Source organism: Apus apus, chromosome 6, assembly GCF_020740795.1.
Source record: "Apus apus isolate bApuApu2 chromosome 6, bApuApu2.pri.cur, whole genome shotgun sequence".
NCBI classification, from domain to species: domain Eukaryota; kingdom Metazoa; phylum Chordata; class Aves; order Apodiformes; family Apodidae; genus Apus; species Apus apus.
The window spans coordinates 25,393,051-25,406,696 of record NC_067287.1 but is presented as its reverse complement, the minus strand read 5'-3'; the positions used below and the strand labels follow the sequence as shown (position 1 = coordinate 25,406,696).

Here is a 13,646-nt window from a genome sequence, read left to right as displayed (position 1 = left end):
AAACATTCTGTCTTATGATGTTTAAATGGACTTGATTTCAAATGGTCTCTAAAATTTTTTAGCATTCTAAAAGAACACTTAAAATACAAAATTAGTGTTTGCTCCAGGCTAAACCAGACCCATTTTGATCTATTGTTTTTTTATGCCACTAACCTCCCAAATTGTATACTCATGCAGCTATATTACATATACTATAAGTGCTTTGGATATAAGTAGTTGTTAAATACACCTATGCCTTTTTTAAATGGAAAAGTTCACCATCTACTCAGAACCCTCCATAAATCAAACTGTATGAGGTGTACAAGTGCTTGACATAGAGCAAATATTTTATAGTTCCTCTAGCAAAATATTAAACCTTATGAATGCAGCAGAGTTAGAAGCTGCCCAGCTACCATCCTTACCAGGTCAGAGAGTTGTGCACACTGCTGTTCTCTGCCCCAGGCAAACACCTCTTTGGCACATTCATACGCACAAAGGAGATAGCAGAGGTAAACAGTCTGAAAGATTATCAGTCCTGACGCTGAATAATCAAGCAGCTGGAGATTTGTAACATGAAGCCATATATATATATATTAAAAATTATTTGCAAATAATCTCCCAGGGTGAAAGAAGGCTGTTTCTATGGTGCTTTTGTATAAGGAACAAGGAAAACAGTGGAAGAGTACAAGGTTCAACTCTAAAAATACCTCCTTCACTTCCATGGACGTTGACCCTTCCAACACCAAACCAACAGGACGCAAGGAGCAGGAGGAACAAGTGTACACTAAGGGCTTAGCTGCAGCCATGAATAAAAAAGTACATAAATTCACGTGTTGTGGATTTACAGCTGAAACAAGAGAAATGGATACATGCAATTCAACTCAAATTGGAAACAAGTAAATTTTTTTTCAATTTTTTTTTTTTTTTTTATTTTTTTTTTTTGCCTCTCAGCTGTACCACTTCTGATCTAGGTCAGAAATTTGAGTCCTGATTGTGAATATCCAACCTCTTTTTCCAGTCTGCTGGGCTGTCCCAGGCCCTTCCTCAGACCAGAGCTCTCTCAGGCAGTCTTTGCATCCTGCACTCCCCCTTCTCGTGGAGGGCAGGCAGGCTGCACCAAACAGGAAACACTTGTGACTAAATGTACTCACTCCAGCAAGCTACACCACAGTCATTAGAAGCAACCAAACTCATACAGACTATGTGTCATATAAAATGCACCTATGCAATCATCATTAAGCACTGAAAAAGAGGGAAGCATGGACAGACATGAAAAAAATGAAGAAAAATGAGTTTTGACCAGAACATGCACAACACCTCAACACCTTTTTGTTCAGATTTCCTCTGAGTAGTTGTCAGACTCTTCTTCTCCTTCGAGCATTCCTTACTGACTAAAGAGACAGTCCAGACTCTACTTGGGCACCATAAGAAGTAGAATATATTTCCTACTGTTTCCCTATATGTTTTACACAATGACTAAAATGTTCACAGTTAAGTTTTGTATTTGTGAACTGATAGGGTCATGATGTCTAAGAACAGTGAAAATGCATCTGGCTGCTTTAGTGATAACCTTCAGTTTAGGCACATCAGTGTCCAGTGCATCCCAACCACCTCAAGCCCAGTCCTTCAGATTACTGTCTTTACCGTGCTGCAGGGAGCTTGACAGCTCTTTTGGCAGGTGGTGATGATGACATAAAGCTTCACTCTCTCATGAAAATGGAGCATTTTCATGAAAGATACTAGGGAGAGCTTTTTCTTTTTCTTTTTTTCTTTTCTAACTCATTGCTTCTATTTGGACTCTGTGAACTGTCCTTTCTGGGCTGCATTAAAAAGAACCCAGTTTCCTGTCTTTTTTTCTTGCTTGCCTTGGAGTCTTTATTCATACTGCATTTGTCTGTGAAGAAATTATGCTGCAGCTTGTGCCAGGGGCTTCTGTGAGCCTAAACTGAAGAATAAATTCAAAGTAACCCAAATGATAGAACATCTGAGCATAGGGTATATCAGTAAGAATAAAGGAGGCAGTTTGCCACTCAGCATTTGTAGTCACACATCAGCCTGCAAACAGCAGAATATTTTCAAACACAAACATTATTCTCTCTGTTCTAGAATCCCTGTCGGGTCTTATGCAATGTTTGTTTCATGTATTTCATTGTTTCACTGTGTCAGATAGTCCTTTCAAGCACAGGCCCAAAGCACAGAAAGGTCCTCACTGCCCTGACCAACTGATCTCTGAGCATCCTGGTGCCACTGGTAACATGCACTGAGCTGTACCCATCCTGTGCTGGGAGGGGACACAAATCTTTTTTTATTGTTTATTGTCATAACTCCATGAACTCCTAGACTGAAATAAGAACAGACAGCTCATTTAAGTGTCATCCACATTTAGCATCTAGGAAGGCCAACTAGTTCGACCAAAAAAAAATACAGTTAATGACAGTTTTTAGTAATGTACCGCTTTTATAAATGCTTTACTACCACATTAGAAGCCTAAATTTGCAATTGAAAACAGCTGCTATTTGACTTACTCATTTTCTATTTCCTTAACCAAAGTAAGCAGTATGTCCTACCAGAATCTCAAGGTTTTGAAAAACATATCAATTTTCATGAACTGTGGGACCGAGTTCTCTGCTGATCCAAGCTTCAGTGAAACTGTTGCCTGAGAAAGTATAGCAGGTCTGCTTCACAATGCCCAGAAACAGCTGCCTCCTACCTAGTAGGTCCTTTTTTATTCCAGTTTATTTTGTCTTGGGAGACAAAAAATTGTGACCATTAGATGTAAAACAAACTCATTCACCTAGAAGCATAATCTAACAAGTATTAGTCACAAACATTAAAGTTGGGTAGAGCATATAGGATTTATCCCCTCAAAGATGTGGTGCTGATATAGTTTGCATGTTCAGAAAAGCACAACTATATGTGGTAATGAGATTTATTGTGCCAGAGAAGTCTGGGCATGTCTAGTATCAATTGAGTGTGAAAAACCTAATCTCCTTTGGGTTGTTGTGGGATTGCCACAGGTGTAAAGACTGTGCCCACTGGCTGTGTTGTTTGCTACTCCTTTAAATGTTGGGGCTGCTCCTAAGGCATCTCAGCAGACCTCTGGGGAACTGGCAGTAAGCTGAAAGGCATGAATCCCTGTCTGGACTATGGCAAAGCAGCTGGGAACAAAACAAAGAAAGTGCTAATGTCCAAAGACAAGCTGTAAGCAAGTTCCTTGTCTGGTGACTGGTACAGTCACTGCTTATCTTCAGGTTATGACTTCCAGCCTTCAAAAAACTCAGATGTGTGGAGTTGTACCTGAAATACATGTTTTATATTGCTTTTGCAGTGATAATATATCCTTTCTGCCTTGAAATGAGATTTGTATAATAGGAAAAGGCAGCTCTGGAGAAGAATTATCAAAACACATAACTATTTTTTCCTTATTTCCTAACACTGAGTAACATTTACATTACAAGCAAGGAAGCCAAAACATGCAACTGAAAAGAAAAGACATCTGGAAACAGCAAATACATAGAAATTTCTGAAATGCAGAAGTTTATCCTAATGTTTACCCATATTGTAGTTCTTCAAGAAGACTGAATACTTTGAGACAAGTTGAACAGCCTTTCCAGCCAGACTGTTTGATGTTGCATTGGCTCTGACAAAGCCAGGCCATGCAGGAATGCTGCCATTGTTTTCTGATCAAAGGGAGCCTTAATGGCATTGAACCTGAGTTGTGGTCTGACATGTTTTCCACCCTCAACTATCACTTCTCTACATTGCCACCAGATTTTGCTTGAGCCACTGCAGTACGATATTCTGCTACCATCAGACTTGTATTTCAAATAATAAGAATTGATTTTCATATATATTCTGTGCTTGGTAAGGAGACAGAAGGTTGTGAGCTTATGATGGCAGCACAGAAAAGGTTGCTTTCAGGGTATGGTGGTTTTCAATTTCTGGTGGCTCTAAAAAGATTGCAAGAGCAGGAGGAGATAGGAGATAGCAATTTTTGGATGAAGCTCTTGTGCAGCTTAATAGTTAGATGTATCTTTAAAACTAAACATGTGCTTGTGTTCTATTTCAAAAGTTCAGATATGGAGCAACTGTGGCTATGGCAGGACACGAGTGGGTTATTCCAGTATCACACATACAGGCATCCTGCACAGGTTGAGATTCTGCACATTTTTGTCATTCTGTTCACTAATACTTGCCTTTGTTTTCACAGTTAGGAAAAGGGTCTTACAATTTCAAATAAAACTCTTTAGATAGTATGAAATCAAAGATCAGATGTTCAAAAAACAAAAACAACTCCATTGATGGCAACTGAACCACGACAGAGTTACTTCATAACTTGAGTCTCGATTTTCTCGTGCCAGATTCTCTGCTCCAATCTGACATAACTCATCATAGAGCACTTTCCAGAGCACTTGCAGAACGAGTTAAGGGCTTATTCATTGCTACATTGCTTCATGAGCCTGTCTTGTCTGATGCAATCATTGTTGCTGCTGCAATCCAAATTCTCTTCTGTTGACTTTGGTTGTAATTATATAAGATGCCAACCAGATTGAATAGAAGAAAAGGCACAAGACTGAATATTAGCACCTACAGTCACATCTACTACCTCTCTTTAAATCATTTAGTGTGGTCTAGCCCTTGCTGTCTTCTTGGAAGAAAGGAAGCCAAACAGACTATTTTTTTAGTAGCTGTTGTTTAAAATGACTTAGCCTCAGAAGGTATTCCGTCTTCACTTTGTAGCACAATAGACATGATTTAAATCAGTGAAGACAGATTCCTGTCAAAGCTGTAGCAGAAATCAGGGACAGATAATAAGACTTAGAAGAAAACAACTATTTTAGATCTTTGTACAACACAACTCAAACCGAATTTATTATGAAGTTCTGAAATGTCCAAACACATTTTACTGCCTTCTGTTTTCCAGATAGGTCTGCAACCAGAACACCAGAATACCACAAAAATGCTGCTTTTTTTTTTTTTTTTTCTTTTTCCTGCTGCAGTCAGAAGCAGCTGGAACAGAAGGCTACAGAAAAGACTGAGTCTTAGAAAATGCCTGTCTCTCTTTTTCAGAATAAAAGAAGTTTAGATGATTTGAGTAAACTTTGTAGGGGCATCCAAACATTTAGAATTACATTAGGACACACATTACAAACCCTTGGAAGCTTATCCTTCACAAGCTGTTTGCTCCTAATGAGGGAATTCAAATACTCCAGTGGGTAAAATTCGAGAGACAGGATTCTGGTCTAACCCAGCTCTAATTTAATAGATGGCTTTAACAGTAGCACTTAAATTCTCTGCTGCTCAGTTTCCCCATTGACCTCAGGAATCATGCTTCTAAAGCAATTTGCTGGTTTCGAGTTCACATCCATACTATTGTTATTTTGTTCTCTGTAAACATACAAAGTGGTGAATTTAACGTTTTTGGAGACAAATGGTTATTCAGCATCCCATTGAATTCTATTCCAAATCCAGTTAGAACCAGCCTTTGGAGTTTAATCAGCAAGGGGTCAAGAGCCCATAGATCTAGCATAAACCACACAATGAGTTGCAGGAAAATGAAGGTGCTTTTAAAGTTTTTATTTTTATCTGACTTCATGTAAAACCAAAAAACAAGATTATAATTTAACCAAGAATACCTTCATTTATATTAGTTCCTAGTATATAGTAAGAGGGGATAATATCTAAGTGAATAAATATAAATAAGCAAAGAAGATTAATATGCAAGCTCTTGGGCTTATATTGGAGTTGGCTGATACTTGCAGCAAGTCTGACTCATAATAAAAATGATTTATTTAAAGATCTATTATGAACATTGCAGGAAGGGAGATAACAGACATACACGCTTTGTTTACAGTAAAATTTCCTGTAAATTAAAGGAGTTCTTATACTCTGTTTGGTTTTGATCTGGTAGTGTACCAAGTATCTGTTTATAAAAGGAAATATGACAGTACAAAGTGTACATAGTGAATTGCAGAAGAGCTTTAACAGTCAAGGTGAATTTGCTTTAAATTAAGTCCTAGCAACAGAGACACTGTAGATCCCATTAAGGTAGGGAAAGCTGCTCTAAGGCTGATTTTTCATGGAGCATTACCAAGAGCTGAACTGTCTGAAATTCAGGCCAGAAAGCTGCTCTCCAAACTGGGATTGGTGTTAGATCTGCAGCAAACTCATGGGTCACTCTGCATCAAAAGAATATAACTGTAGCCATTATATAATGCTTGAGCCTCTCTAATCTGTATGCGGTGCTGCAATGACTGCAAGAGAGCAGGGCTCTCTAAATGCTTCTTTCTGCACGTTCTGAGGAACTTCAGCTACCAGTGATGTTAATGGGAAGTGGAGACCCAGCAGTAAGTGGTGATCCTAATAGAGCTGAGGTGGTTTTGTTTTACTGAGGTGCCAATGCATACACTAATGACCTGAGACACATCAGTGAGAAAAAGCCTGAACTGCTTTTAAAAAAGGATTTGGGTGATGAAGAGGTAAGGCAGGAAAAAAACCATTGTGAAGAGCTACATAAAAGAAAAGTTTGATATAAACTAGGTAGTGTGTTTCAAAGGGACTATGTCTGAAGACTTTTTCCTGCAATCCATTTTTGCTGAGCTTTTATGCTTATGATACTCCCTAAACAGCTAATTAGAGTGTCTTTCTGAAGTCACATTTATTTGACAAAGCATGTTGCAAGCTCATACTGTCCCATCCCACAGAAAATCTTCTGAGAGAAGTCTTGGATGAAGATAATGTAGCCACAGTTGAAAGGAAATAATGCAAACAGCTATGAAATTAATGCTGGATTTTTAAAATACTGTTGCTAATAAAACCAATTTGCAGACAATCCTGTATATACAGGTTCTAGTGGTTTAGAAGGTATGTTGGCACTTACCTGGGGGCATGTGTTCATTCATGATGACAAGCGATGCTGGTGTTGGCCTTCTTTTCCTGATCTGTAACATTCACAAAACAAGGAGAGTCACTAGGGTCCTCCAGCTGCCCCACACCCAAAACAAAGCAAAAAAATCTATCTGGTGCACTCCTGATTATACACCAGGCAAAGTTAAAAGAAGAAAATATTTAAACAGCAGCACGTCACAGTCTTACTGACTGCTTATCTGCCAATGATCAGGATCATGCTGCTGCTTCTAAATGGAAAGCCAAGGAATGGGAGAGAACTTTCCAAAATACCATTAGGTTCTCCAATGATATTGAGTAAGGATTTGAACATGTGTTGCTGATATGTGTCTGTCATATCTTAAAATACTGACATTTAGCTCTGCTTCAGGAAAATTATTGCAGCAGCTCATGTGTGCAACTACCCAGTCCTGTCACAGCTCTCACAAGTAATTGTTAATATTAATATTTTGTAAGCATGCTTGAGAGTTGCTATTGCATGTATGTCTTCCGGTGAATTTAAGGTATTTCTGAACTGTGGCCAGAGGTGTTACTCCTGCTCTTTGACTAAAGAAAAACAATACGTCAGACTTTCAAAACAGCATTTTCAAAGAGCATTACAAAACAGATCTTTATATATCAATATATAATCCTGAATTATATTCAATTCTTCTTATTCAGAGTTTATTTAAGTACTTTTGTTCCATTAACACTGGCTGAACTCTGTGATATTGGACTACCCGCCTATAATGCATACATTTGCATGGAAAGCTTTGTGTTGCTTCCCTAACGCCTCCAGGCTATTGATATTCTGTTGAACTTAGGAGAGAGAGAGCAAGAGTATTTAAGCTAGAAACCATTCTGACACAAAACTTCAAGGTGCGTGCTTCCACTCTTTTTTAGTTGCTGAGCTAACATCTGTATTTAGCTGGGTTCAAATTTTGCTTTCAGAGGTGTAAATGGAAAATTACATTATCAGGGTTAATGGGTTTATTCCTGATTAGCATAACTGCAGCTGACAGCAAAATTTACTACTTTACTTTCATCATACACCCACAATGAAACTGTCTAGCACTTGGAATTAAACTCTCAACATTAAAATAAGGATTGCCCATAAATGTGGGCCACAGCATTTCAAAAGCCAGGGGAATTCTGGGAAATCCTAATCTGTTCTCACAGATTTCAGAAAAATATCAGAACACATCCTGCTTGTATTCATTGCAGGACTGTACCATAAGGCATGGGCATCTTGCAGCTCAGAAGTACCTATGGACAAAATGAAGACCTGCAGCAATTCTCCCCTGCACCCTTCTAGTATTTCTTCATTCAGTGGTCACTCAGAACTCATCACTTTCTGACAAAGGTGGCTGCCTTTTAAAAGACACGACATCAGAATATTCAGGAAACCAGATACCTATCCCAAAGGTGTGAATAATTCTGTAGCTAATGGCATGGAACTGTCAAGGTTATAATATTCCCCTGGTATAATCTAAAACCAGACTTACAAAAATAGAAACAAATGTGGAGAAGGACTTGCACTGAGATAAACCTACTGGGTCACCTAATTACTTTTATCCATCTTTTCTCCTAAGATTACTGGTGTCCTTCTTTATTCACATCTACACATATCTGTACACAATAAAAGATAGATTTTCTTCCTCACATCTTTATTGTTTCTTCCTCACATCTTTATTGCTATATATATATTAGATGTATGTGTATGTTTCAGAAGTAAGTCAAAAACCTAAAATAGCACACACACAACACAGACAAAAGTCAGACATATTTCTACATGTATCTATTGTTCAAATGTGTAAATGACATAAAGAAGACTGTATAAAAACTGTGAGATATACAGGAGGTAATTGAAGTGGCAACTTTTGTGCAAAACTTAACTTGTATTTTCTTCATGTTAAAATGAATGGTAAATAAGATGTCTCCTGCACAATATTTCCATTAGTTACCTAATACCAGCTTCATGTTTTGCTTTATGTACAAGTAATATATTTTAGTTAATCCATTAAGAGTGTGTATTCATGTGAAGGGTACGTATTAGGGTACAAGTCCAGCTGTAGAAAAGGCACAATAAATACCTACCCAATAAAACTACCCAAGGTAAAAAAGCCTTATTGTGGCTAGAGAACATATCCTCCTCCCTCTTTGGATGTATCCCAACATTACTAACTTCCAGAGCATTTCATTTATACTTCCACTAATATAAGTTAGAGAAGCATTTAGGCCAGAAGTATTACGTGTTCTCAACCCACATCTCACCCACATTCCTACCCCATTCCCTCAAAACGTGAAAAGAAACTAATCTTCCTTACCTGCTCAGCTGCTTCAGGATCTATTTGACTCTGAAACAGTGGCACAGCAAACTGTATTTTTTTAGGGCTGTTGGGCTCCATCGTGATGCTGAGGTGAGTCAGAGGAAAGAAGAGCCTGGAGCCTGAGGCTGGGTCTGCGCCTCTTCCCGGGTGCCCTCTCCACCCCAGGCTGAGCACTCCTCTGGAACAGCTGTAGCTCCCGACTTAGCACGGGGAGCTGCGTGAGCCCAGCAACTCCCTCATTCCACATCCACGGAGATGCCGCTGGCTTGGCTATTTTCTTTTTTTCTCTCTTCCCTCTCTTTGCAGTCCTTCAGATCCTCTCAGCGCTAAGCTGAAAGGAACAATAAGCTAATTGTGCAGCAGTTCACTTCTACATATGCCAAGCATTCACTCAGAAGCTAATTGAAAATGCAATACTCGCATTGCATGGCCTGGAGCCCTGGGATTTGAAAAACAGGATCTCTCCACTGTACATTACTAACTGGCTGCTCAGAAGTGCAATGCAAGCTCCCTCTGAGTATTGCTGATGGGCTCTTAATTATTGATGAACACAAATCAGGAAGTTTTCAGATTTTGGGGGTGGAGGTAGCAGGAGGGGTGGATGCAATGATTCCATCTCTGTTACAGTGTGCCAGAACTGCTCTCCTCACATAAAAAAAAGAAAAATCGCCTTTCCTCTTTCAAACAATTTTCTAAACCTCTTCCAGGATTTTGGATGATGATGCTATGCAGATGCCTGCATTTTCATGAAGCTTACCGAGTGTGGTAAGTGGGTTTGCACCTTAGGCTGGGCTTGCAGATTTAGACTGTGATCTCTTCTGGTGGGCTCCATCTCACATGATTTCAGATACTGAGAATACCCACATTTAAGCCAGCTACATGGGTTCCCTCATGATAGACACATCCAAGGGCATTTCACCCCATCCTAGGTAAGTGGAATATAGTGTTTATTCAGTCACTGAGTATTTTCCCACATGTGCCAGTGGAGGAGGTGGGGAAGGAGGGGCAATCATGGTTAAGAACAGTTCACAGGCCCCATACAGCAAAATAAACCCACAAGTCAGGGATGGAATATTTGTTTATCTCTGATTTATACAAATGAAAACTGTTATAGGAATACAAGGATATTTCTGAACAGAGGCAAGCACACTACCTAGTTGATTCATGAAGAAACTGATAAAGCTTCGGAGGAGAAAATACCATAAAATTTAATGACCCAGTTGACTCCACAATCAAAAGCAACTTTCAGTGAGGGCTGAAATTTCCCTCCTCATCCAAATCAAACTACTGTGTACCATAGTGGTTTCCAGCTGATGGCTAGTAGCTTGCAATTTTCCTGTTAGATTTATTGTGGTAGTTTAGGTGGCATTAACTTAGAATTGTAGAATCAGAGAAGACTCCCATTTGAAGGAGACTTCTGAAGATAGCTGGTCCCACCTGCTGCTCAAAGCAGGGCCCGAGATCAGGTTATTTTTTGCCCTCTCCTGCCAAGTTCTTAATGTTTTCAGTGCTAAGGTGAAATGCTCATTTTCATTTACCACAACAAACAAAACAGACACACAGAATAGTGATGCTCAGTGTCTCACATGATAATTTTTAAGCTTCTGCTATTCCTACAAAGACAAATCTTAATTTGCTTTATGGATTTCCACAGACAGTTAGAGCCAGACAACATTTTCAGCAGTTCTGCTGGTACAACTGAGTCTAAGACACTAAAGTAAGAGAGGCATAGTCTGCTTTCACTAAGGGCAATTAGAGAGTTGTTTTCAGGACAGTATAATTATCCACTTTCACAAGTCCTTCATGAACAGACACGTCATTAACTTCAATGACAGCTTCAGACATAGCAGATATACACAGGGATACATGCAGGGGAGAACATACACAGAGACTTGAAGTTCTGGCTTTTCTCTGATAACTTTTCATACTTGAAATAAAATAATTTTTGTTTTCTTGGTCCTAGATAAAGCGAGAAAAATGTTTTCCAGCTGCTTTGCTATTATATATTAAGAAATACTATATTTTAAATATCAGGTTCACCTATGAAGAAAACTGTTTGCCATAAAATATCTATTACAGCTGTATATGAAACCTCATGTGTTAAACTTTGTAACAATTACAGTTTATGTTACCATATTACAGGAGCTACAATTTGCATTAAAAAGCCTTGAAATTTCTTCTGTTAATGATAAACTCAGTTGGAAAACACATTCAGATGCTGAAAAAGCAGGAAAACATTAAATGCTCAAAGGACTACAGAGGTGTGTTTCAGCCCTAGACTGCTGGGCATTGCTGTCTAAAGGGATCACATCTCAAAGTCATCACTAGCAATGGTACCTGAGAAAAAAGCTCAACAATTACATGAAGAAACAAACCAAGAAAGCCACCTCGTGGCAGGCTCAGAAGGCAGCTAGACAAAAGGACAGCATAAGACACAAGGACAAATCTTAAATGGGCTGCTATGCCTCAGAGAGAGGCCCACCAAGGATGTGATGTGGAGGTGCTTGCCTCTGCAGCTCTCCTCTCTGTGCCTATTTGGAGCTGGCTGCCCAGCAACCTTCACATGCACTATAACAATAAAAGTATTTTTAAAACAGTGTAACAGGCACATTTCTGAGCACGCTCAGATATAGCATTTCAGGATTACTATATCAGCTCACTCTTACACATAATTTGCAGCACTAGATGTCTCTGGGCAAAGCGTGCTTGCATTTTCTACAGACTGCATCATAGTCTGGGGAAGAGCTGAAATGCATTTAAGTACTGCCAAATCCTTTTAGCTCATCTGCTGGTTTTAGTGCACTCCCCACAATGTTTCAAATTCTTTAATGATTCAGCTAAAACTATCATGGAAGAAAAAATAATAACTAAGATCTTTCCTTCTTATGTCATTCAGGAGGTTCTGGTATGAAGCACTTGCTTTTTAATATATCCTACTGTAGTGACAAGCAACAGGAGTACTCACAGCAGTTCCTGCTTGAGATATTTTTTCCTGTTGTGTTAGGGGAGGGTTTTGGTTTGGGTTGTTTGTTTTTTTCCCCAGCCAAGACAGGGGCTGCTGGGAAGGGAATCCAAGGGTCTCTGCCCTGCATACTCCTTACACAATTTCTGTTGTGGCTGTGGATTGGCCTCAGCTTCTCTGCTGTGGTCAGGGACTACTGCAGCATTAGCCTGATGAGGAGAGGAGAGAGAGCTGGAGTTGCTTGTGAAGCCAACCTACTTAAGGCTTTGGCTTCTAATTTCACCAGGGCAGATGCACGGAAGAATTCAGTCACAGCTTCCTGATCCACCAGGCTGCCTTCACAGAGAAAGGACTCAGCTTGGAAGTGGCACTCCTTCCAGCATGTCTTAGGAAATTTTAATCCTCATTGTAGCCACTGATATGCAAGAACCTTTGCGAAGATGTGTTGATTTGTGCTTTTCTTGGGTTCTCAGCTGGGACCTCTTGTCATGCCACCATCTCCTCAGTTTACTGCTGGGCAGCTTGAGGATCATCAGGGGAAGAAATGCTGCAGAGCACATGGCTTTCCAGCTGCTGCTCACCAGCTTTCTGCTATAGCCAAAGGGGACTTTGGCATGCCCCTTCCGTCTGCCCTTTTCTACCAAACTGACAAATATTTTTTTCACTGCTTTTGTCCATAAAGAGGCATCAGTTTCACAACTCTTGGTGTTGGTCATGAATGCTGGACGTGGTCTTTGCTATGCACAACATGCCTGTTCATGGAGAGGTTTTCCTCTTGGGATTCTATACCAGGCATTGCTTTAAGGTGCTAAAATCACATACATACTCTAAACCTCTCTAATATGTTGCAGCAAATAACCTGTAGAAAACAGGACTACTAAAAAATGGGAAACTACATTATTATACAAAACATGGCTAATTTAGAAGTACCTGTGGAAGCAGATATCTGTACCAAAGATTTCAGGACAAGCAGAACAGCTACTCCCTCACTGAGGCAAGTCTTGATTTTCATCATGCTGCCTTCCCAGTGCCACCATTTAATTACTTAATGGGTGTCCAGACTTTCCCCTTTTACTCTGTCAAAAAAAGAGAAAGATGTTTCTGTATATAATATTCACCATCACTCAGCAAGCAACTATGCAGAATTGCTTTATATACAAGCTATTTGAAATTACCAAGTGATTTTGTTTCTTTTTTTTTTTTTTCCAGTTGTCTTGTCTGTTATTGTTACAACTTTCATTATAACAAAAGTGTCCATTTTTATTCTATGGCATGAATATAAAGGATCGCTATCACATGTAAAATCATACATGAAGCATCAAAGTAAATTTGCACTATGCCAAAACAATGAGTTTCTTGTTTTTCCTGAAAATTAAATAATGTACTAGTTTGACATTATCATGTTAATTCAGAAGAAAGTGTTGCCATGGTCTGAAGCCATATAACCAGGAATTATTCTATTTTATTACATTGTTTAAGTTTCAGAGTTT

General features: G+C 39.2%; 1 protein-coding gene across 1 annotated transcript in view; it reads right to left on the bottom strand.

The window, feature by feature from the left end:
• PPP1R1C (protein phosphatase 1 regulatory inhibitor subunit 1C) overlaps positions 1 to 9,741 on the bottom strand; it is a 48,188-nt gene extending 38,447 nt beyond the window's left edge. Inside the window, 3 exon segments of the mRNA XM_051622903.1 lie at positions 6,860 to 6,920; positions 9,192 to 9,335; positions 9,337 to 9,741. Of these exon segments, the coding sequence (XP_051478863.1) occupies positions 6,860 to 6,920; positions 9,192 to 9,335; positions 9,337 to 9,441 (310 nt within the window). The 5' untranslated portion in view covers positions 9,442 to 9,741.
• Between the last annotated feature and the right edge of the window lie 3,905 nt (positions 9,742 to 13,646).